The sequence below is a fragment of the Penicillium alfredii genome, assembly GCF_028826965.1.
Source record: "Penicillium alfredii strain IBT 34128 chromosome Unknown utg000011l_segment0_segment0, whole genome shotgun sequence".
Classification (NCBI taxonomy): Eukaryota; Fungi; Ascomycota; class Eurotiomycetes; order Eurotiales; family Aspergillaceae; genus Penicillium; species Penicillium alfredii.
In genome coordinates, this window is record NW_026622708.1 from 707729 (window position 1) to 732425 (window position 24697).

General features: G+C 51.7%; 8 protein-coding genes across 8 annotated transcripts; 4 read left to right on the forward strand and 4 right to left on the reverse strand.

Moving 5' to 3' along the window:
* Positions 1-320: 320 nt before the first annotated feature.
* NUU61_008704 (uncharacterized protein) lies at positions 321-1310 on the reverse strand (the record flags this gene model as incomplete). Its single annotated transcript, XM_056659229.1, has 1 exon — positions 321-1310. One exon carries the CDS (start codon positions 1308-1310, stop codon positions 321-323), a length of 990 nt encoding a protein of 329 aa, XP_056507522.1.
* A 1059-nt stretch (positions 1311-2369) lies between these two features.
* Positions 2370-3523, reverse strand: NUU61_008705 (zinc-dependent alcohol dehydrogenase family protein; the record flags this gene model as incomplete). The annotated part of the gene is made up of 3 exons (XM_056659230.1): positions 2370-2544; positions 2601-2955; positions 3007-3523. 3 exons carry the CDS (start codon positions 3521-3523, stop codon positions 2370-2372), a joined length of 1047 nt encoding a protein of 348 aa, XP_056507523.1.
* A 2205-nt stretch (positions 3524-5728) lies between these two features.
* NUU61_008706 (dicarboxylic amino acid permease agtA) lies at positions 5729-7652 on the forward strand (the record flags this gene model as incomplete). Its single annotated transcript, XM_056659231.1, has 5 exons — positions 5729-5891; positions 5944-6001; positions 6063-6069; positions 6122-6282; positions 6338-7652. 5 exons carry the CDS (start codon positions 5729-5731, stop codon positions 7650-7652), a joined length of 1704 nt encoding a protein of 567 aa, XP_056507524.1.
* Positions 7653-10018: 2366 nt separating this feature from the next.
* NUU61_008707 (heme-dependent oxidative N-demethylase family protein) lies at positions 10019-11063 on the forward strand (the record flags this gene model as incomplete). The annotated part of the gene is made up of 3 exons (XM_056659232.1): positions 10019-10606; positions 10672-10721; positions 10778-11063. Coding segments are annotated over 3 exons (924 nt in total), but the record flags the coding sequence as incomplete, so codon positions are not given.
* A 1232-nt stretch (positions 11064-12295) lies between these two features.
* NUU61_008708 (major facilitator superfamily domain-containing protein) lies at positions 12296-14080 on the forward strand (the record flags this gene model as incomplete). The annotated part of the gene is made up of 5 exons (XM_056659233.1): positions 12296-12573; positions 12646-12838; positions 12909-12953; positions 13007-13484; positions 13557-14080. The coding sequence occupies 5 exons, from the start codon at positions 12296-12298 to the stop codon at positions 14078-14080; spliced, it is 1518 nt and encodes a 505-aa protein (XP_056507526.1).
* A 1657-nt stretch (positions 14081-15737) lies between these two features.
* NUU61_008709 (M14 family metallopeptidase) lies at positions 15738-17375 on the reverse strand (the record flags this gene model as incomplete). The annotated part of the gene is made up of 2 exons (XM_056659234.1): positions 15738-16934; positions 16998-17375. The coding sequence occupies 2 exons, from the start codon at positions 17373-17375 to the stop codon at positions 15738-15740; spliced, it is 1575 nt and encodes a 524-aa protein (XP_056507527.1).
* Positions 17376-18178: 803 nt separating this feature from the next.
* NUU61_008710 (Arf family guanine nucleotide exchange factor SYT1) lies at positions 18179-22528 on the forward strand (the record flags this gene model as incomplete). The annotated part of the gene is made up of 4 exons (XM_056659235.1): positions 18179-18569; positions 18639-19051; positions 19086-19860; positions 19917-22528. 4 exons carry the CDS (start codon positions 18179-18181, stop codon positions 22526-22528), a joined length of 4191 nt encoding a protein of 1396 aa, XP_056507528.1.
* Positions 22529-23451: 923 nt separating this feature from the next.
* Positions 23452-24598, reverse strand: NUU61_008711 (uncharacterized protein; the record flags this gene model as incomplete). Its single annotated transcript, XM_056659236.1, has 5 exons — positions 23452-23517; positions 23579-23699; positions 23772-23813; positions 23883-24488; positions 24567-24598. 5 exons carry the CDS (start codon positions 24596-24598, stop codon positions 23452-23454), a joined length of 867 nt encoding a protein of 288 aa, XP_056507529.1.
* Between the last annotated feature and the right edge of the window lie 99 nt (positions 24599-24697).

The window sequence follows — 24697 nt, forward strand, 5'->3', positions numbered from 1 at the left end:
CCCGAATGACGTTGAGTGGGGTGAACTATGTGAAATAGACCCGACTTTCCTCGTTGCCAATCACGGGTTACTTGACGCCCAGCGAGGCGCGCTCGCTTAGGCTCTCCAGTGTTGGATATTCTGACAGCAAAGTTAGCTTTCACCATCCCCTGAGAAGAACTCATGGCCATCAATCAACCTACCTGAATCCTGGCTAGGCCTGGGGTTTGAAGGGTTTCAAGATGCACCGCCAGTATCCCAGCAAGAAGCAACCTTGTTCAAGGTCGTTTATAGTTGATATCACATGGAGCAGGTCTTGCCCGCTCAATTTTCACCCAAGCTCACGCAACTGCCAGCACCGTCGGCGAGGGCGTCCACTTGGTGACAGTCGGCTGCAACTGGCGGATGTCTTGGCTGACAAGAATGTTCCACTCATTTCTCGTGATTGGGGTGACATCAGACGCCGACAAGGGCGTCTTGGGACCACGTTTGGCAGGCACACCCGCCTTGACAGGGACGCCCGACTTGACAGCCACACTCGACTTAGCAGGCGGGGGTTGTCGACGCACACGGGCAGAGCGGATAGGTGATTTTCTTGAATGCTCCGCCTTAGCGCGCGGGGGCAAGATGATGGCCTCTTGCTTGTGGACGTTCTTATAAGCGGTAGCGACAGCAGTCAGCAACTCGTCGGAGACATCGAGCTGCTCATAGACGCGGTGAAAAAAGGCCTTGCTGAACGGTCGCCCCTGGAAGTCGACGATGAGCCGGTGCAGCAGCTGGACGCACGAGGTCATGGACTGGCCGTCGGAGCGCGAGAACGGGCGGTTGGACAGAATGCACAGGCGGCGCTTGAATGTGTAGATGCGGTCCATGTTGAGCAGGGTCAGCCCTTCCTGGCTGAAGACGACCTCATTCTGTAGGATCGACTGCTGCACGAGGTACTCGTTGGCCTGGCGCTCGTACTGGCTGCGGTTGAGGGCGTCGGTCCAGCTTTGGCCGAGGGAGAATTTCTTTGCGCTCTTGGAGATGGCCCGTTCGAGGACTCGCCATGAGGCTGGGTCCAGCGGGGTGATCGGGATGATCATTAGATCGGATGCTTGGCCGGTCGGGAATGGTTTCCCGCGTCCGACTAGGAGTGTGACGTGCATCATTCTTTGTTGGAGTTTGGAGGAGATGTATTCGAGGGCGGGCATGATGGAGGGGATGACGGTGTCGGCGTCGAAGGTAAACTCAGGTGAGAGTGGCGGGGAGATCATATCGTTGGTGAGGCTTCGAGTGGGCGAGTTGGGGACGTAGATGCCCGTCGGGCGAGGGAGACGCATGACGCCCATAGTGAGAGGAAAGAAGAGAAGTAATAGAAATAGGATCTTCACTAATGGTGTACAACCAGATGAGAACAGCCTTGATATATCTAGATTGCCCCCGCGTAGGCTGGAACATAGTAAACATCCAAACCCCTCTGTTGCTAATGATAGAACGATATAAATAACCCTAACCGCCGCTGCGCGCATCGCAGCCAACCAGCAACGCCCGTTGATCGCCCTCTGACCGGGCTTCTGCACGCCACCGCACGCCAGCACATGGCCCTTGCACTGTGAGAAATATCATTGGCTGAGATTCGAGAGCCCCCGCTCCAGTGGGTCGCGAGGTTCATTTCCCCCTGTCAAGCCTGTCAAGCCTGTCAAGGATTATGCTGTTGCTACCGGGCATCGACAGGCTGTCAGTCCTTGTTGTGCGCGCCCAAAATCAATAGTTTATCGAAGCTTGCAGCAATGACGAGGCATATTCTCCGGCGGATGCGCTGCAGTGCTTACTGGCTCGAGCTTTCTCCTCGATGCATGCAGGCGTTGGCGACATCCAATATCGAGGTCACTTCACCCGCTCGGGGCTCACTTGCGTTGTTAGCGTGTTGGTGTCCTCTTTAATAGTGGGAAATATCGATGCAACTGACTCGTATCAACGATCGCCCCGCATCTTGGTGTTTATGGATTCACCCAAGTTTATCACACTTGGCTCGCAAGCCTACCCACAGCCCACGGCTATCTCTATAAGGAGGGGGAATTTGAGCCTCAGCACCAGTCTTGCTAGTTATGCTGTGAGGTGGTATGGATATATATATATATATACTTGTTAAACTCATCCTTCTCTCACCGCACTATGTCTCTTGCCATGCATGCAAGCGCCAGGGATCTGGGTGCGGCATTTATGGTTGTCGAGCCAACAGAACATAAGTTGGCGCTGCCCCAAGGTAATTGGACATTGTCAATCGATGAGCCTTGCTGTGGTCCAAAAGGAAATGAGGTGTCGGAAATCACAGAGCCAGCTTTCATGCTCAATGCCTATTGGAGTCGGGCAACAGTCTATCAGTCCCCCTAGTACACATGCGACTACTAAAGCCGAAGTACAAGCTTCCCAATCTGCTTCCCCTGCCAGATACACTCAATCGCCTCCTCCGCTTGCTGGAATGGAAACACGGTGTCAATCAAATCATCCAGCGGCATCTGCGTGGCCGAGAGGGCCGCACACAGATCCTCCATATCGTACTTTGACCCAGCATTGATTCCTCTGTATACCCCAATAAGCTTCTCGTCCGCTCAACCCTAATTATCCTGGATGCTCACCTGAGTATGACCCTCCGGTCAATAATGGTTGGCACAAGCTCGGCAAGGTCGCAGGCATCCTGCTTCCCAAGATACCCAACCTGGCTGACGATTCCGCCGCGTCGTGTACACTTGATGCTCTTGACTAGCGACCCCGTGCCACCGTTTTCAACCACAATGTCCACGCCAACTTCCTGGGTCAAGCTCAGAACCTCCTCGTGCCAGCCTGGGTGTCTATAGTTGACCGTCAAGAGCGGCGGGCTTGCGAATTTCTCTTTCATCATTTGCAGCTTGTCGTCGCTCGAGGAGGTGAGGATGACTCGCAGGCCAGCTGCGCGAGCAAGCTTAAGTGCAAACACACTCACTCCTCCAGTACCTTTCCACTATTAGCCATATTACCTTCGCCACAAACCCAGGGAGCACACACCTTGGATCAAGACAGTCTTCCCAACACTCATCCCACTTAACGCCGCCCACGCGGTAACTCCCGCACAGGGAATAATCGCAGCAGCGACCCAGTCTAGATATGTTGGGAGTTTACACAGCTTTTCTTCATCGAACACCACATAATCCGCCAGAACCCCATCCTCATCAGCGGCAAGCCACGACCGGCCCACCTCTCGCCCGGACATATTGACCGTGTCAGTTATAGGAGCGACTCTATCTCCAACAAACAACGTCTTCACCTTGTTTCCCACCACGACTACTTCACCTGCTGCGTCGTTACCGAGGATCCCGTTCGGTAGGACCGGCCACGGGTTACCCCCGTTGGCGATGTTGGCATCGCGATAGTTGAGGGAAACCGCGTGAACTTTGACCAGGGCCGAGGTTGGTGCGAGAGGCAGTGGGAGAGGCTCTTCCACGAGCTTTAATTTTGGTGCGCCGGCGGTATAGTTGTCGGTTCGACGAAAGGCGTGGCGGGTTGTGATTTGGGTGCTTGTCATGTTTTCTGCGTGAACGATGATTCTTCAGGTATTTATCGCATTATTGATGTCTGCTTTATAGTTGCAGAAGATGCAGGTTGGATTAATAATGTTGTTGGGCTGACTACCTGGGAAAGATCTACAAGGTTAGTAATGTGATTCTGGATGTAGTCAACTCTGACTACATGTATAATTGTGTTTCTTCCGGCGGGAGATATATGGTTGAGAAAAGTTGAGGAAAGGGGAAGAAGGAATTGCGCTAAGCGAGAAGTAGACAAAATCTTGGGATCTCTCCCCGTCTATTTTGGGGGGTTTTTTTTTTGCTTCCAGCAATGATGGAACGGGGCTACGGGGGCATATGGAAACAAGAAAAGAAAAAATAAGCCTCTTGCCGAGACCTTCCAACTTGATGAGGCATTTGTTTATTCCCCCGCACTCTCTGCAGTACCCGAATGCTACCTGGCAATCCTGAGCCCCGCGATTACAACTAACCTACCCCGGAATGGGGGTGAAAAAATGGGGTCAGAGAAATACTACTAAATAACACGCCTTCGGTGTTCCACCAAATGAAGAGTCGTCTCACCAATAATAAACACATGGCGCAAGAGTCCAGGAAGGAAGGCGCTGTTGGAGTACTCGCCTTCGGACCAGTAGTCCAATGGCCTGACGTATGGAAACCCTAAACGTAGATAGACTCCCCAAGTCTCGGAGTTTTGGCATCCTGGGGGCGGCCCGGTGGAAAGTCTCTTCAAAGACAAACCTAACAAGCGTAAAAAGAGAGAAAAGGGAGGGAGGGCAAAGACAAAACCCGGCCTCAACCCTAGCCCTAATGGTATCTGTGGATACGCTGACAGGTCGATGGATATAGATCGGGCACAACGCTATCTTGCACCACGTGGTGTCTCAATATCCACGCCACCCACATGCACAGCAAGAGTTGGCGTAGCGTATTTATCGGACTGTCTCACCCTAGCTATCTACTTACCTTCCAGAAGCTATGCAGGGGCCAAAGCCAATGCGTTCTGGAAAATTCGCTATCAACGCCACCAGCACAACACGCTAATGAAGTCAAGAGAAAAATCTGGTATTAAGCAAACACGGATCCTCAGGCCGCACTGGAGATAAGCCGGTCATCTGAACTGGAAAGTTTGTAATTTCCCTGGTGGCCATTGGCTCCAATTGCAAAGGGGGGCGGGCTTGGCAAGTGAGCCCAGACCGGGTTATCTGTCGCTTGGAGGGCCCGTTAGTGGTCTGCCAAGCCGCCGTGGCGCTTGGCCTGCCACACATACCCCTTGGGCCTCAGCGAGTCATATCGCCTCGGGATTAGGGTTAGGTGAGGGTATACAGCGACATTTTCATTATTCCCGCATAGAACATCATGCGATTCCTAAGCATACACACAGAAAGAAAAAGAAAAAAAAAAGCTCTGTTATGCACGCTCTGCGACATGCGAAATCTGAAGTGGACCAAACTCAATGCACCCCGCGACGGGAGTGGGCCCTGAGATTTGGGGCCATTCAATTCCCCGATGCCAACCGATTTGGGAACCCCAGTCTCCGATGTCTTGGCATAGTACTTCGGCTTATCATTTTTTGGAAATTTGAACTATGAGAAACCGGACACGTATTCCCTGCTGTATACAGTAGTGAGCTTGGCTTTATTGCCCCAGGGGTGGATTGAGACTTTCGTGAGGTGTTGAGATATGTGCACGTGGTATCACACAGCCCTACTGTATCAAGATACTTGCCGATTGCGGAATGTCTGCAACGAAGCCTTGTACATAGTCCGCCAAGATCCACTACCATTCACGCATTCGGTGACTCCGCACGGTGTATTTTCGGCTGGTGAATAATAGGAATATGTGTACCCCAGAGAAAAAGATTCTGTCAAGCCTTGGCTTTTCCAGCTTATCTCGCTTCCTGTTCGCTTGTTTTGTACGTTTCTATTAATTATATTTATCTCGTCCGTGCCCCATTCTCGATCCTGATCCTGGTGTCTCTTCCTTTATCTTTGGCTGACCGGGGGGGCCAGGATTTCTCGGCCCGTTTGACACTCTTGCTCATCTCACCCGACGTGCCGACTTGTTCTCTGGCGAGTGCTTTTTAAAGTCTCCCGTTTTCCCCCTCTTCCCTGCAGTCCTAGTCCTGTCACACCTCCCCTCCATTCCAACTCTCAACCCGAGATTCCCTTCCACACCTTGCTGGACGCAGTGCCCAGGTGGCAGCCATGGCGGTGACGGATCTTAAGAACGAGGGCTTCTCTGAGGAGAAGACTGTGGAGAAGAAACTCAGCGGCGACGATGTCGGCGCGGCCGAAATGGGTGGACTCTCCAACCCTGAACATGTTGACCTGCATCGCGCTCTCAAGGCGCGCCATATTACTATGATTGGTACGTGACTGGCGACATCCCACAGCAAGATACACAGCTGACAGCCTACCAGCCATCGGTGGAGCAATTGGTACGGGTCTGATTATTGGAACGGGTGAGGCTTTGGCCAAGTAAGTTGAAGCCCGTATTTACAAGTGATGCAAGGATGAAACTAACCGTCTCTGTTCTTAGGGCTGGCGTAAGTATTTCCAACAGACACCGCATGACTGTCCTTTCTAACTCAATCGCAGCCTGGTGCGATCTTCATCTCATACACGTGGACCGGTTTCATCGTGTACCTGGTTATGTGCGCTCTCGGCGAAATGGCAGCCTGGCTGCCTCTGCCGTCTGGTTTCACTGGTTACGCCGTTCGATTCGCTGACCCTGCTCTTGGATTTGCTCTTGGCTGGACGTGAGTGGCAGATGCAAATAACGACTTGAGAATAATTACTGACTCGGATGAACAGGTATTGGTTCAAATATATCATTCTATCGCCCAATCAGTTAACAGCAGGAGCGCTCGTCATATCATATTGGATTCCCACAGAAAGGATCAACGCCGGTGTATGGATCACGATCTTCCTCGTAGCGATCGTCTGCATCAACTACTTCGGTGTGCGATTTTTCGGCGAATTCGAATTCTGGCTCTCGTCCTTCAAAGTGATTGTCATCCTTGGTATCATCCTCCTGTCCTTCATCCTCATGCTCGGTGGCGGACCCGATCACGACCGCAAGGGTTTCCGATACTGGCGCGAGCCTGGGGCTTTCAACACGTACATTGATGAGGGTGCAGCGGGTCGATTCTACGCCTTCTGGTCCACCATGGTGTCCGCTACTTTCGCATACCTCGGTACAGAACTGGTCGGTGTGACCGTCGGCGAAGCCCAGAACCCGCGCCAGACGATCCCCCGTGCAATCAAGCTGACCTTCTACCGAATTGTGGTCTTCTACGTGGTCAGCGTGCTGCTCGTCGGCACGCTGGTTCCCTACGACTCGCCCAAGCTGGCCTTCGCCGTCAACTCGAGCAGCTCGGCGGCGGCCTCGCCCTTCGTCGTGGCCGTCGAGCTGGCCGGCATCCCGGTCCTGTCGCACATCCTCAACGCATGTATCCTACTGTTTGTGTTCTCAGCCGCCAACTCGGACCTATACATCGCCACACGCACAATCTACGGCCTGGCGCGCGAGGGCAAAGCGCCCAAGATCTTCGCTCGCACCGACCGCCGCGGCGTGCCAGTCTACGCGCTGGGCATCTGCTCGGTGATCGCGCTGTTGGCTTACATGAACGTGTCCAGCGACTCGAAAACAGTGTTCAAGTACTTCGTCAACCTGGTCAGCATCTTCGGGCTGCTGACCTGGATCTCGATCCTGATCACGCACATCTGCTTCGTGCGCGCGCGCAAGGCTCAGAACGTCCCCGTCGAGAGCCTGGCCTACAAGGCACCGCTGGGCGTTGCAGGATCGTGGGGTGCACTGATTTTCTGCATTATCGTCGCGCTCACCAAGAACTACGACGTCTTCACGCACAACCCCAAATGGGGCAACTTCGACTACAAGAACTTCATCACCGCTTACCTCGGTATCCCGTTGTACTTTATCCTTATTTTTGGGTACAAGCTTGCTACGCGCTGCAAGATGGTTGAGCCCGCTACTGCGGATCTGTGGACAGGCAAGGATGCTATTGACCGTGAGGAGGCCTTGTTTGTGGCGCAGAGAGATGCCGAGATGGAGAAGCATTCCCAGTCGCACTGGTTCTACCGCAAGTTTGTGGCCTGGCTCTTCTAGGATGTGGTGGAAGATTGTCTGCGGTGGAATGGATAACGTGTTCAATGGGTTGCCACGGGTTTAGTGGTCATGGAATGATGATTAAAATCTGCTAGATTCAATAAACGTATGAGATATGGATTTCAATCAGTATAGAAACTATGAATGAAGTTGACTATGCACCTGGTATCAGTATTTCTTTCTAATCTATGCATCATTAGATTTATTCTATGATCTTATCATAAATCTGGGGCACAGCAGGATCAGAGATGCTCATTCTCTTACCCAAATCGGGAATAGCGAGCCCCAAGTGGGGATTCCTATCGCATGTGGGGGTTGATAACAATGACATTTATGCTGTGCTCTCTTTCTGACGTTTCCCTTCACATACGTCTGAGAATATTGCTTGATATCTTCGTTCAGTTTTTTTTCCTTCCAGTATTGACACCAATGCCCAAATCCCAAATCCCAGGCAAGAAACCAAGGCGAGTCAAAGGTATATCTTTCCACATCCTTAACAATCAGTCTTGATCCTTATAGGACTTCTGTCTATGATGCTACAACTGCTCCCAGTGTCGCATCAACTGTGATTGTGGCACTCCCGTGTGCCAGAAATGCATCAAAGCAAATATGCAATATTTTAGGCTGGGGGTGTGGTATCGATTCAATGAGGGCGTTGCTTCGAGAGGGAAACTGGCTGGTCGGGCTATTCCCATGCCGGAATCAGAGTACATGTGCTTCTCGAGTGCTTTCTTTTTCCTTTCCCTTTTCTTCGCTAAGAGGCGCTTTCCTTTGAGTGATTCAAGTCAATCACCCACCAAAGGGAATCATCCGGGTCTCTAGAACATGATCCGCTATATACTCTGGACCACATCGACCAGCAGTCCAGATTCCTTCTCCAATACTGCAAGTTTTACCGTTTTTTTTTTTTTTTTTTTTTTTTTTTTGCTTAAAAAAAGATCTAACAATAACCAGTCTCACAGAAAGTAGCCCCAGCCATGGTAGCCATCAACATCGCCTTTAATGGCTACCGTGGTCTGATCCTGCCTATAATAGGAAAGACAAAATCATCCGGAACGCGGTACTAGCAGTATCCTCTTCTCATACTTCTTGTATCACGCTTAATGAAAAGATATTGCATCGAAGTACCACATGGCCGCGATCCAATGCTTGAACCAGCGAACCAATCAAAAAGAAAATACTGGTGAACGTATCGCACATTCAAGTCTGTATACGATAGTCTTGCTAGTTGTTGATCGAGAAAATGGTTTCTGTGGGGAAGGACTTCCAGATCCTACTGCGGGTGGTGCGAAGTTTTGTTGAGTCCCAGGGTGGGCCGGAAAGCATTGAGGAGAAACCTCTAGGGAGATTTCTCATGCAGCAAATACAAAAGTGTGTATCCCTCTTCCGCAGAGCAAAGGGAACTCTATCTTAGCCCTTTTCATGAAAGGATGGTGGGCAGTGGATAATATACCATTTTTTTTTTTGGTCTGCTGTTTCCACGATCCTATCAGCGTGTGGTATGATTGAATGCGATTAACATACTTACCATTCTTGCTCGTTTTTGTTTTCTGGAGGTTTGTTGGGTCTGCCATGATAGTCAAATCCGACATTGGGATAGCTTGAGTTGTCACACTAGGAGAGTTCAGAGAATGGCATTAAAAGTCCGTAGAATCAGACTACATGATAAATCTATATTTTATATTATCTGGTCCTGGAGCAGCGCGAAAATACTCTACTTCGAAATCAATGCAAGCACCTCTCATTCCGCCTGATCCCCTCACTCTGGCAATCACTCGCAGCATACTTCCTCCAACCAAGCCAATGAAATTGTTTATCCATTGATACACCAACATCATCCTGTGTTTCCGTTGGTACGATAAGACTATAAAGAACTTGTATAACCTCAGAACTATATAATCATAACTCCTCATTGTCCTAAACAGCAGGTGGTGAAGATAAAGTTGTGCGGGGAAGCTGATGTTGGAGATAAAACTCAATTATTCCTAAACAGGGAGCTAAAGTGAGCACCTTATCGTCATGCCCGCGTGAGTCCTGTCAATGGTCACCACTGGCAATATCGCTCCAACTAGAGGCAAGAACAACGTGGTCAGGGTGGGAAGATGTGATGGCATCACACATTGGCCCGTCTGGCCCATGTTTTTATGCTTCAGTTTTGCCTTGAGCCTTCTTTTCTTGATCTCCAAGCTGCGACAAAATGCCTGCATTTCTTCGCCTAGCACTCGAAGAGATGTCTGTGCTAATACTGAGCCGACATCCTATCCCCCAGTCACGCCCCTCCCAGACTTTGATTGGGAAAAGAAAGAACCCTTGAAACTGCGGCCTTTCAAGTCAGAAATACCACCTGACAATGAGTGTGTGGCAGAGGAATCATATTGTACACCTCCAGGAACCAAGCTAATTTGAGTCCATGCATCCAGGACGTGTCCGTTGATGACCTGATTGAGATGGACAAAAACTATCTGCAACGAATTACACTTCGCAGGAGAATCATGAAGGAGCATCCCGAGACAGTTCTAGCCGCTGAGAAATGTGTCAAGTCGTCGACAGACGACTTTTACGTCTGGCTCGTCGGGGCTTATCTTCCTACTCGGTCCCCTCGCATGTTCACTTTGACTCAGGAAGAGAAAGAGAAGCCATCATCTATCCACAACCTTGTCACAAATGAGACATTTTCCCTCTGTCCAGCAGATAATCCCCTTGATACTCTTCGAATCCTCAGTGGTCTCGTCGAGGACGACCTTCTCTTCTTACTGCCTTCCGATGATGGAGGCGGTTACATGCTCAAAGGCTTTGTGAGCTGCTTTCCAAATGGCTTCAACACTGCGACCAAATTCAATCTCGAGCTGCGAGATATCCATACACCTATTCCTCAGTATAGGGAGAAACTCGAGAAAAGCATGGACCGATACTTCGAGAAGCTTAAAGCAGGCAAGTTCATACAGCGCGCTAATGTCCGTGGCTCTCTCAGAGACTCTTAAACCCTCAAAATATGGCCATTGCGCTTACTTGGGGACAGTGGACGATAACAACCACCGACCATCTATTCACGGTATCTGGCACCCACCTGTGCGAAGGAGAAGCTATTCCGCAAGAGGATATTAATATCGACACTGTATGATAAGACCGATGAGACCGCTTTCCCACCTCCGATATAATTTCATAACATTATTGTCCTTGGCCCGCGTTCGCTGCGAAAGACAATCCCTGCATCGCCTTCCCCAGAGCCGTGCAATACTGTTTTCTTTCAAGACCTATCTCTACAGCCTGCCGGAGATCAAGGACGAAGGATTCGGCGAGATACTGGCTCAAGCCATTGACGGACTCAAAGAGGGAAACGCACCAGCGTTCCTTTTCTATAAGCGGGCAGTAGTCTCGGGGGGGTCTGCAAAAGCTTACCTTCGGAGTTAATTCGCGGTCATCATTGTCTGTTACGACTCTAAAAAGATTTCCAAGGCTGCACAAGTACTGGTTGCAAACCAGTGAAATGAAGGAATCTCACTCGCATCTTATTCTCACAATATCTAGAGCTGTTTATATTCGCACTTCCAAGACACAGCCAAGACTCCCAGGATGTAGACAATTATAGCCAATCAACCGATTCAAAGTGTTTAGCTTGCCAATGCGACAGGAAGAAATCCATGACTCGCAGGGTTTCATTTCGGGTCAAGCTGCAAGTCTTCTCGCGAGGCCATCAACTGTGGGTCCACTAGTAGGTAAAGGATTCATGAACCTGAAACTATCAAGACCGCTATTGGCTCTGCAACAAGGAATAAGGGGATGGTCTGCGTGGATTGTTTACCCCATTCGGTGATCGACCATGATAAGCAGAATCCAACATCAGCGCTGTCTTGTGAAGTAGAGAGCCTTCCGCTCCCAAGGGTGTTTCGTGGCGAATAGAATCATGCATGAATATTTGGTCTCGCCAAATGCGAGGGATGCACCGGGAAAGGTCAATCACTACCAACCCCATCTACGGAGAAACCCCCCTATCAACCAACGTGGGAAAGCATTCCAAGAACAAGCCGCATTCACGATGATCGACACTCGCGGGGCTGGCATCAGTCAGACTCTGTCGGGCCCCCACTCAGGCTGCCCTGCTCTCCAGCCTGGAATTTGTCCCCCCTTATCGAGGGTCCACTTTGCGCGAAGTAGACTTGGGGCCAAGACATGTTCGTGGTGCAGGGGCCGGCCCCCAACGCGATACTACCAAATTCTCCCATTGCCTTATGGTCTCCATTCTCCAAACTCTATTGAAAGAAAAAGAGAGAGAAAACAAAAGAAATAAAAAGAAATAAAAAGTAAGGAAGGAAGAATAATTCCCTGATCGTCGTTTGTGCTTGGCTGCAAGGCATAGGGTTCCTTCGGAGAGATCGCAACGCAACAAACCCTAACTCGATCGTTCTTCTTCTCTTCTTTTTCCTCCCCGGTGCAACAATCCTACCCTAAGAACCTTCCTGCTCCTTTGGTCGGGCGTTCGTGGATCGCAAATTCGGAATTTGGCCCCATCCCCTTACAATCCCACACGTGCTGGGCTGAGCTCCCGCCTTTCCCGCGAGCTCTTCTTTTCTTTTGCTTCTTCTTCTTGCCTCGACTTCCTCGCCGGCTTGTCACTGTTCACACGCGAGCAGCCATTAGCCATTATGGACAACCAGAAACCCAACGCCGGGATCGATCTCGAGGAGATCGGCGAGCGGGAAGGCTATGTGCTGAACGACACCTCGCTGATCCAGGACAAGGGCCTGCAAACGACATCCGACGGAACGACCATCCTCATCCCGCAGCCCAGCAGCTCGCCCAATGACCCGCTGAACTGGAGCGCGTTTCGCAAGCATCTGATTCTGATTATTATTTCGTACACGGCGTTCTTGCCCGACTATGGGAGTACGACGGGATCGGTGACCTTGAACCCGCAAGGAGAGTAAGTTTGTGTCTTATTCAGTGTTGAATTATATTCTTGGATGAGACTGGTCTGACCGCTGCGATTGCATAGGGAGTGGAAAATGGACCCGAACGTGGTCAATCACTCGCAAGTCGGGAATGTTTTCATGGTCGGTGCCGCAGGCCCAATCGTCGTCGCGCTGTCGGCGTACTTTGGTCGATACCCGGTTCTTTTCTGGTGGATGCTGCTCTCGCTGGCCACGGCCATTTGGTGCACTGCAGCGCTAGGCTTCGAGTCGTTTATGGTGGGTCATATATACTGCCAAGGTATCATGATACAAGGATGTTCCATGGGGCTGACATACCTCGGTGCAGGCTGCTCGCATCCTCAACGGCTGTTTCTCAACCGTCGCCCAAGGCGTGAGTATTACCTACAGATTTCAGATGAAACACCAATTAACATCGCAACGCAGGGTGGTCTGATGTTCATCAAAGACATGTTCTTCTTCCACGAACACACGCGCAAAATCAACATCTGGTCCGGCTTCGTGATTCTCTCGCCGTACATGGGCCCGTTGTTCGCGTCGTTCATCACCAACACCCAGATCTGGCAGTGGGCGTTCGGTGTCTACACCATCCAGACGGGTCTGGCTGTGATTGCGATTATGCTCTTCGTCGAGGAAACCTACTACGACCGCAAGACCGTGCAGCCCGAACTCGTGCCCAACGGCCCGCGCTGGCAGCGCATGCTGGGCATTCAGCAGTGGCGGACTGGGTACATCAAGAACACATTCACCGAAGCGATGATGCGGCCCCTAGTCATCATCTGCAAGCCTGTGGTGCTGATCTCGGTCGTGTACTATCTGCTGGTGTTTGCATGGGCAGTTGGCATCAACACGACGCTGTCGATCACGCTACCGCCCGTCTATGGATTTGGACCCAAGCAAATCGGTACGTCCATCCCCACCGTTTTAATACAGGTGGAAAAAAAAGATCATAGATGGTACTAACAAATTTTCTCAGGCTTCTTCTACTTCACCCCCATCGTCGCCGTCATCCTCGGCGAGATCGCCGGCCACTGGCTGCACGACCTCCTCGCCAAGTACTTCGCGCGCCGCAATGGCGGCCGCATCGAGCCTGAAGCCCGTCTCCTGGCCATCTGGTTCTCGATGCCGCTCATGGTCCCGGGCCTGATCCTCATGGGCTTCGCGCTGGAGCGCCACTACCACTACATGCTGGCGGCGTTCGGCTGGGGGCTGTTCGCGTTCGGAGTCATGGTCCTAACCGTCGCCATCAACGCGTACGTGCTCGACGCGTACCCCGAGGCCAGTGGCGAGGTCGCGGCGTGGATCAACTTTGGACGCACGACTGGCGGCTTCATCGTCTCGTATTTCATGGTTGAGTGGGCGCAGCGCCAGGGCACGATTCGCCAGATGGGGACCATGTGTGGGGTTGTTGTTGGTGCTTTTTTGCTGATTGTGGTTCTCCAGATCTGGGGGAAGAGGATGCGCGTTTGGGCTGGGCCGGCGCGGTTTAAGACTGGCTAGATGAGTTGAATGACTTCTTGTGTAAGATGAAAGGGGTTGTCAGTGAGGGCATATATAATTGGGACAGCCAAGACTTTGGGGGCTGTGTTTGTTTATGAGATATATAATTCACGAGGCCTCGGATATTTGGGGATTTAGATTATTATTATTATTTTTTTCTTAGATTTTTTGTTGCTACTATTGAGAATTGGATTGATGCTGCAAACTAGATACTTCGACTGGAATCTCCAAATCTAGACAGCGCTATCAACAGGTAGTTGCAATTGTCCATTTAAACACCCACCTTGGACCTTCGATGAGGATCTTTCTTAGTACATAGCCCACCTCTCATCGTCTAGTCTCAAATCTCATATGAGAAGCACGTCAAATCGGATTTTCGCGATTCATTCCCAGACTATATACAGTGCCAACACTATAAAACCCCGAGCCCTGGTTGTATGATAACCTCTGGGTCGGTCATTTATAACCCGCCGTCCTTGCAGCCATGCAGCTTGCAACCCACCACCCCAGGTTCTGTTGGTACAATCGAGACCCCCCGACCACGATGAGCCTTTTTCGTGGTCGTTTCCCAAGCTCTTTTGGGGAGAGAGGGGGAAGCCTTGTTTTGTTTTGGTGATTTTTCCTCTCCGTAGCCGATTTAAACAGATCAAGTGAGTTAAGTGGGTAAAGGAGTGAGAGATCGCATGAGAAAGATCGCGAGAGAGTAAAAGAGTCGGAGTAAAACAGGGACAGTCCCAGTGACAGAGCTGTGATGATTGAATCCCATACAGAGTCTCCATAATCAAGACGCTGAAATATGTTCTGCTAAATCTCCCACGGATCGACTTCCCACTGTGTCAGTCTGGGAACCGTGCAAGATCCGCAGAAGAATAATTGATATCATTGGTTGGCGACTCTTTTTGAGCCAGGTGTACGGAGATATCCGTTTTGAATCTTCCCTGTAGTGTCCTTGGAATATTGCATTCTTGGAGATGTGGGAGAAAGAGGGTCGCGCGGCCAGACAACAGTAGGCGTAAGTGCATCATATGCAAGAGTCGGGTCCATTGGGCGTTGTCTTGTCCGGAACTCTCTTTGGAGCTTGCGAATGGCATCAACAACAGCCCATGTAAAGACTTCGAAACACACAGCTGCTCGCAGTGCTCACCGTGGGCTTATGTGCTGTATCCGTCGGGTTGAGTTCTCTTGTCCAAGCGAAAGATGGATTCCAGGTGTCTGCGAGCAGACTGGCCTGTGGCATGGAGGGTAATTTCCCTCTTTTCCGGATCCCCCAACGGGATCTTCAGCCCCCGACAGTCTCCATCGCAGCAGTCAAGTCGACATGGACATGGAAGAGGACAGAATGACAATGCCCATTGTGAGAGTGACGCGGGGAAACCTCGCGTGAAGGTGAGGTGACGGGAATAGGATTCCCGGTCGACGAAGATAGAAGTAGAGAAGCCGTTGCTCCTATCATGTTCAAATTCCTGCTTCTTATATGGCACAACTAAACACATTGCTTGAAATGAAGCAGAACTAGTAGACTAACGAGATCATTATCGTTCCCAAGATATTTCAGTAACTAGTGGTTGTCATCATGAGAGAGAAAGAAGGCAATATTTACATGACATTATCCAAGGGTGGGGCGGTCAAAGAGGTCAAGAAACAAGGGCAGTGGCAGCTACGCCAATGGTTTTTGACCCCCAGAGCCCTCGAAGCTTGAGCTGGACGTCTTCTCGCCCCAAACGAACTTGCCAAAGGTCAACACTGCCTGGAAGATCTCCTGACCCGTTGGGACAATGTATTCTGGAGGAACCAAGAATCCATAGCTTCCACGATCGCGCAGTTTGATCTGGTACGAGTATGTGGCATGCAGCTTGTAATAGAACCAGTCCAGCGCACTACCACCTGAACTCACACCGGCCGTAGCGCCGGACGGAAGGATCCCTTCACAGGCTGAAGTCACATCGTAGGACTCCCGAGAAGATTGTCGGATGGCCTTGGCCAGTCCCAGTGCTAGTTCTTCCAGACTCTCAAGAGTGGGAGGAACCGAGGAGCAGCTGTATGAGTAGGGATAGAGGATTTGCTGAGAATATGAATGCAGGTCCAAGAAGCCTACAATATCTGCATGCCCATTCGCCGTTTCGTTTTGGACCCACTGTGCCAGGCGGTGAGATTCTAGCGCTTCAAATGGCTCCGCGCCTGCGTAGTTCTCAGAGCACGGATTCGAGCGGGTTGACTCGCCATCCCACTCGAAATCCCAGGCACGATCGAGGTCCACACCAGGGCACAGTGGCAGGCCCGTTGGCTGCCGGTTCTTGCGCCAGAGACGATCCGACGTCCACGAGTAAACATACCCATCTGGGTTGAGGGTCGGCACCAAAACCCAGTCATACTCATTCAACAACCGAGTAACCGCGGCTGACTGGCCATACTCGGTGATGAGACTGTATGCCAAATAAGTTACGGTCGATGTGCCAATCCATTCTCGCGCATGAGTGCCGCCAACCACGACGATTGTCTTGCGCGGCCCTGAGTTTGGGGCTCCTGGGTTTGGGGAGGCTGCGCCTAGTCGCAGGGCGGGGATGTCACGCCCTTCGTACGAGACTCCGACGCTCACCATGCGCGCGTGTGAGGCGAACATTGACGCCATGAGGCGCATCCATTGCACAATGATGGGCAATGGCTGATACTCGCGGAAGAAGAGATCACCAGACACCGCCGTTCTTCTTCCACCGGATACAATTCCCGATTCGAAATCAAGTGGGGCATGGGGACGCTTTGGATACGTAGCGTAGATCATCTCCGCCAGGTCGTCCATGAGAGGCGTGTAGGCTGTTCGCAGGGATGTTGGGAGTAGTTCCAGCAAGGAGGGTATCTATTTCCGGGAGCATAGAACATCAGTGGAATTCGGCATGGGGTAACGACAAGAACCACACACCATTGCATCTGCCAGACGAATATCAACATAATTAGACGTTACTGCCCAGACGTCCAGTAGCAGGACCTGCGACGCCGAGCTTAGAGCTTGTGCCTCGTCCGGGTGATCCAGATGAAATCGAAGTACGACATCATTCCCATATCGATCGTAGACGTTGGATGGCGGAGAGATCTGCTTTGGAGAGGAATGGGTGACATCCCAGACAGATTCAATAATCCAATCGCGGAGTCGGGTCCATGGGCGCCGTGGGTCTGAGGGTTGAGTGAGGAGCTGGATGGGTTGGAGTGGCGGAGGTGGGGTGATACTGGAGCCCGCGGGAATGGCAAAGGTGGGTGATAAAAAGGCCGAGACGGCCAAGAGGACAGGCAGGACACGCATCACGATGACTGGAGAGATATTGGGATTGGCGATGCGGGGAAGATAAGCCACGAAGAGAGGCCTCGGATCAAGCCATGATTGGGATGGAAGTCGTGTCAAGGATCATAAGAGATCGTAAAATTAAGTAAATGGTGAAGATACCATGTGCCCAGGATATGGAGATGAAAGAGGCAGAGAGCGTGTGTAAGAGAGAGAGAGCAAGGGAGAATGAGAAAGGCGCGGGCCGAGTGCTACGTCAGTTGGCCACCCCGTGCCACCGGCTATACAAAGACGCCGGAAGCGTGCAAATGAACCAAATCCAAGAAAAAGCTATTCCTGCTTGTCATACCTATCCTGATCCTGGTAAATGTCTCATTCGCATCGTCTTCGTAGACACTTTTTTTTTTTTTTTTTTTTTTGCTCTCAGTTTCAACAGAGAGTCCTTTGCTCCAAGTCCTTCCAACTCGCTCAGGTCATTTTTATCCCCCGGAAACTTGGCTGCCTTGCCCCTCGGTAGTATTCATTCTGCAATCCACGGAAAAAGAAGAGAAGAGAAGAAGAAGAAAGCTCAAAATAACGAAAGAGAGAAAAGATCGCAGTGGCGTTGACCATCCCACCCCTTTCCCGTGTTCCCCTTTTTCGCAGGCTGACGACGGACCTCCACCTCTCCGATCCCGCGTTCTGGAACTCTCCACCATCGCCATGTCCATCCTGTAACTTCACCTCTACTCTTCTTTTCCCATCAATCTTGTGCGAGCATTTGTTTGGATGGGTTGAGCTGTGGTTTCCTATCTAGCTTGGACTCGCTCCGTCCTTTCGCAGCCATGCATTGGAAAGGCCTACGGCTTGTCCCTGATGGCAGCTCTAAGAGGCAGAGCACTCTTGATCCCTACGCGCAGTCTCGTCGCAGTGAACACCTTCCTCGCCCCTCTCCGCCGGCCACCGAACCGAGACTCTCGGAGTCGACCACTCGATTGCCGGGTCTAGCTGAGCCAGATGGAACGAGTACCGCGTTGCTGGGGCTGGAGGTGCCAGAGAATGGCCAGCCCGATGGAGTAACCTGCACGGATTTTGGAAGCTCATCAGCTGGAGACACGTCCAGTGTGCTTCGAAACCGATTCAGCTTCATGAGACTACGCCACGCATCCGATCCACAACTTTCCAAGACCTATGCCAAGGACCAGGATACGGTTCCTCCGGTGCCTTCTTTGCCGCGTACGTGATCGGGCAACATGCTTTCAGCCGGTGCAAGTTCACGACTAACCTTTCTTATTGATCCCATAGCTCCGAAAATCATCACTACCGCACCTACAAGTAACCAGCTCGACCAGCCGGTCAAACAACGCCACAAGCTCAGGCTCCTACCGATATCACGAAAGCATTCCATGGAGGAATTGCCCCGTAAATCCACCGAACAGTCCACTCCCAAACCTAGCAGAAGAAACCAGGGATCAACCGATTCCCACATCGCCGAGTCCAGTCTGTCGACTTCTCAGGGGAGCATGGATGAACCCGGCCGACTTTCCACAACGTCGCTGCGAAGTGGGGGGCGAGATCAGCCCAATGATCCTCACCGCGTTTCCGTGATCGATCCCCGATTCTCCGAATCCTCGCGGTCGGACCAAAGCTATGGCGATCAGGCGGCATACCGAACCAATTCCCCCGCGATGGACATGGGTCCACCTCCAACGTCAAGCGTTTCCGTTTACCTCGTTTGAAACGGCACCGCAGCCCCCTCTTCCCGTTGCCTCCCAAACTACCACCGCCGGCAAATTGCGGAATCGGCGCCGGACCCAGATTCCCCCAGCAGACACCCCGAAATCCGAGCACTCGGATGAACTGGACCATGTCTCGCCTCTTCCCTCACCATCCCGCTCCTCGGTTGGACTGTCTGCGACGGGTGCGCCGCCGTTGTCTCGAAATGATTCCACCAACTCCGCCCGCTCTTTACACTCTAATCCATCGCACCAGGGCCGAGGGAGATCGTCCACAATGGGATCGCTGGCCGAGAACCAGGAAGACTTGTCTCCAGTGCCGTACCTGGCCTCCTCAGGGCGCACGTCCACCTCCACCAGCGGTCGGAAGAGCTTTGGAGATCTGTTCAACATCACCCAGCGGCTGAGGCAAAATTCAGAACCGCCGATTCCTCGCAATGCGTCTCCCGGTTTGGGTGGTGCATCCACTCCCATCTCGAAGCCCGAACCTCCGCCCTGTCCCGAACGTCAAGATGATGATACACCGGCCGCCTATCTGGCCCGGTTGGAAGAAAATCTTCCCCGGGGCATGGTCGCCGGGCCATTATGTCAATCCCCCGATGAATTCTTCAAAATTGCTCTTCGGAAATACATGAGAGGATTCGCATACTTTGGCGATCCCATTGACATGTCCATTCGCAAGCTTTTGATGGAGGTGGAGCTTCCCAAAGAAACACAGCAGATTGATCGGTTCCTGCAGGCGTTCGCTGATCGCTATCACGAGTGTAACCCGGGAATTTTTGCATCCACTGGTAGGACTATCTTTTCCGCGCTATGGCGTCCACTTTCCTTGCTGACATTCTTACAGACCAAGCATATTTTATCGCCTTTTCAATTTTGATCCTCCACACCGACGTTTTCAACAAGAACAACAAACGCAAGATGCAAAAGCCCGATTACGTGAAGAACACACGTGGTGAGGGCATCTCGGACGATATCCTCGAGTGTTTCTATGAGAACATTTCCTACACCCCTTTCATTCATGTCGAAGACGCCAATCTTCGCGAACGACACCTCGCAAAACCCCGTCGAACCCTCTTCAAGAGTACCAGTTCCGAACACCTGCCGCGCGTTGCGCGAGAACCGGTTGATCCCTATACCCTGATTTTGGATGGTAAAGTCCAGTCCCTACGACCCAGTCTAGGGGATGTCATGGATCTGGACGACACCTACAACCATTTCGGCACTGCGGGGCCGCCAGATATGGACGATCTTCATCAAGCCTTCACCAAGTCCGGAATTTTGCAGATTGTGTCTCTGCGCTCCCGGCCCGATGCGTTCATGCAAGCAAGTCTTGACAACCCCGCCGAGTCAAATCCGGGGCTGGTCGACATCAAGGTGGCCAAGGTTGGACTGCTTTGGCGGAAAGATCCTAAGAAGAAGAGGGCGCGGTCACCGTGGCAGGAGTGGGGTGCTATTCTCACTTTCTCGCAGCTCTACTTCTTTCGCAACGTGACCTGGGTACGCTCACTGATGGCACAGTACGATGCTTATGTGAAGAACGGGCGCCATGGAACCCTGGTTTTCCGGCCACCTCTTGCGGACTTCAAGCCGGATGCCATCATGTCTACAAACGACGCGGTTGCCTTGATGGACACAAGCTACAAAAAGCACAAATACGCATTTATGTTCGTCCGGCATAACGCGCTGGAAGAAATTTTCCTCGCGGGCACCGACGGCGAAATGAATGACTGGATCGCCAAGCTCAACTACGCTGCAGCCTTCCGGACCACTGGTGTGCGCACCAAGGGTATGATTGCCACCAATTACGAAGGCCAACGGTATCGCACGAGTCAGCGGATTAGCTCTATCTCTTCACTCAAGTCACGTCAATCAATGGACAAAGAACCTCCTTCCCCCAGCATTGACACTGACATTGTGGCCGAGTTTGTTGCCGCGCGACGGCAGCTGATGAGCCAAAAGGTGCGCGAAACAAATGAAAAGCTCTTGATCTCGCAGAAACAGTTGGATGAGTTGCTGCAGAATGCTCGACACTTGCAGATTCTGACCCCGGTCCATCCCCGGGCACGGGAGGGCGTCATAATGGCTGCGGGGCGCATGTCGGCCAAACTTAAATGGATCAGACAGGATATTTGGCGGAACAAATGTTACCGCGAAGTTCTCCTTCGAGACTTGGGAGAGGATGAAGAGGAATTCGAAGGCAGGACAGGGTCGGTGGTCGATCAACCACCACCCACTGTCGGTTCAATCCGGCTGGCTTCCACCTCTGGACCTTCGGTGACTTCCGAGCCCAGCGTGGGTCGAGCCCCCAGTGTTATACATACAGCTTCAAGTCACGATACGACCGAGCCAGCTGCGCCATCTGTCGACCGGCCTGTCGAGCATGGCTTGCTTACTCAACTCTCGGTTGGTGACATGCGACGCCCAAGCATCCCTGCATCTACCACCTCGGCCGATGTGGCTCGCGCTGGACGGCGGCTCTCTGCTGGTGGTATTCAGGAACGCGCCAAGTCAACCTCCCCCGACCCTAAGACTATTCAACTGGAACGTGAAGCCTCGGTGCTGAGCCGTGGCAGCCGGCTTGACGAAGTTAGTCTCGGCTCGCGAGGCTCCAAGCTGACATCTCCCGCCAGCTATGATGACGGCGAGGAGCGCCTTCTGAGGGATGCTGGCTTATTGGATCTCGGTGGTTCGTCTCCCTCGCGCAACCCCGCCATCGCCGTATCCGATGAAGGGGCCGACAGCAAAACCGATGGGCCATCTGAAATGCCCCAAGGCGACATGCCGAGTCGGGTACGTCGCAGTCTTCACCGGACTTTGCGCGACTCGCACCACGGTCATGGACACCACTCTCGTGGAAGGAAGGGCCGGGAGTCTGTTTCCAGTACTGGGTCTCTTGATGACAACAGAAACTCCCAAGAGGGCGAAGTCTTGCCTCGCAAAGCACCCAGCTTTACCGTTCACGGCAAGAAAGCATCGATTGTCACCTTTGGGTCCGAGTGGCAGAATATGCCCCCTGAGGAGCGTCTCAAACTGCGGAAGCCCACACCATCGGAGGAACCGCGGGCCTCAGATCCTGCTATTATCGCGGGCGGGGAGACTGCATCTGATCGCACCCCAGGCCGGGCTCATTCCTTGTGTAGTACAAGCACCACTACTGGACTCAGCCTTGGCACTCATGACGAGCCGGCCGATTTCAAAGATGCCGCTGAAGAGTTACCCGTGGAGGACTCAGACCGGCCACTGCCTCAAGTCACAGCTTCGGTCCCGGATCCAGTCTTGGAGCAGTCAGAGACAGAAAATACACCCCGCTCTCCATCTCATGTGGCAATATACAATGGCCATCTCGCCGCGCCAGGCGACGACCGATCCACGTCAGCTTCATCCACATCTCTGAGCGAGCGAGTCATGGACACGCCATCTCAAGAGAACCTCCGACAACAAGCTGTGGGCGCATGATCCCATGTTCCTTTCTCCGCCGCCACCTCCGGCTTTTCTTTTTCCCTCTGTCTTCTTGACGTGTATAGCCTGACTCTTTCTGATCTGCCGGTTCACGAATTATTATACCCCCATTTTCAACTCTTGCGGCTCGTTTCCTCCCTATTTTCTCTGCCTCTGTTTTTCTGTTTTCCCTTGTCATTTACGATGTTGCATCCATGTCCGTGAGGATTTTTTTTTTTTTTTTTTTTTTGTGATAGGTTTCGGTTCGGGGTCTTGGGCAAGCATCTGTGTGCGTATGAAAGCTTGTGGCATTCTATTTTGTCTGTGGCATTATGCTGGGCATTCGGATATTGGGCGCATTCCACCTTCATGGACATTGCCAGCGCTGCTTGAGTATTGTGCCATCATCTTACGCAGGGGCTTGGGAAATGGGCTGTGTTAGACAAAAGCAGAATTATGATTGACTATCGATAGATGAGGTTTGTGTATACATCTTGTAGAATGTTTGGTAGGATCAGCATAGCATGGCCAATCTGTGCCGACTAACTATTTGAGAGACTGTCTACAAGGTTATTCGGTGCTTTTATCCCAACATCCACGTCTTAATTGGACATTGGATCTACCTGGGTGGTATATTAGGGTTGCCGTTGGAACTTGGCAAACTTGGTGGTTTCTCTCGCAGTGATCGTACTCTCAATGGTAGGGCAGCTATCCAGCAACAAAGAACCAATATCAGATTTCTCGGGTGTGCAAGTAGATTAGCACCATCCTCACCGAGTAGACAGGTAGCTAGTTCTCTTCCTCTCTTCTCTTAAACCATCCCTTCCGTCTTCTGCATTCACCCTTGACAGTAGCTTATGCAATCCCAGGCCTCTCCTGATGAATGTTGTCAGAAACCCCTCATTTTCACTGCGGAAATTCGGTGTTGGCGGCACCAGCGGCTACGGCGCTTGAACTTGGAAGGGGTCTTTCAAATTAAAAGAACACTTCTTGTTCCAAGACCGGTTCTATAGGCTTGTTAGCTTGATATACTCACATCAGTCTCAGTCATATCGCAAGGGGTCTTACCGCTGTGTAGAAGGTGTAGCTTTGTGGATTTCGAGGAGCCACGTTGTCACATTTCTCTTTCAACTGAGTGCATTCATATGCATCGTAAACCTCGTCATGCCCAATGAGGATGGGTCCCTGACTTTATTGCCATCATTCAGTCGGTTAAATCATAGATCGGTAGAATGCAAGGTAAAGGGGCTTTTATACTTACCCATATTCGTCCATTGCGGCGTCTCCAATCGACGGGCAATGGCTAATGAGATCGTGATGTCAGCTCATTCTCCGTTATATAGAAGTAGAGATGAAAAGAGAGTCCACCCACATAAGTTCATGCAACAATGTCCCCACTTGACCATCCAGGTCATTGTTCATTCGTTGGTCTTTAACTTTGTTGCAATCAGTGACTTGATTGTTTTTATTATGGTCGAACTGGTCTTTGCAGAAATGAATAAGACAGTTATTGTCCCCCATCTTCTTGCTATTTGCGCTCAACTTAACGCCTGCCCCTCTAAGTTTAGAAACAGTGGTTAAATAAGCCTCGACCCATCTGTTGGAGCAGATTTGAAGATAATCATTTCGGGAAATCCAGATCTTAGGGGCGTCGGTGTCGCGCTTCGACGATTTCGATGCAGAGTCTCGCTCCTTGATTTGGGCTTTCATGCGGTCGAAAACACTTTGCACAAGTGGACGTCCCCAGTCGCCATACCATCGGTCGAAGACGTCGTCGACCTCTATCTTGCCCACTAGATTTAAGAGATCAACGAGTTGCCCCCATAGGTTCTCGAAGTCGGTAATCTGGCTGGCGCTTTCTGGCCATCCGTCGTAGTAGAACGCCTTGCCCTCGACGTATCTCGCAGGGGGAGGGGGAGGAGGAGCGCGGCCTCGAGCGGAGAGAGCGTGCTGCGTGACGTTTGTGTATTCGTTTTGGCTATATTTGGTTGGTATCAGTTCAGTATGCCAATGGTTTTGTTTTCTCTTGGGGCATGCCGGGGTTCAAGCCACTCACCTAGGGTCCTGGATCGCTCGAGACGATACCATCGAGAAGAGCAAAAGCTCAAGAAACCACAGAACATGCATTAGGAAGGATGGTGCAGCTCTTCTGCTGCGATGTCGGGTAGTGTCTGGATTTAGGTCTAA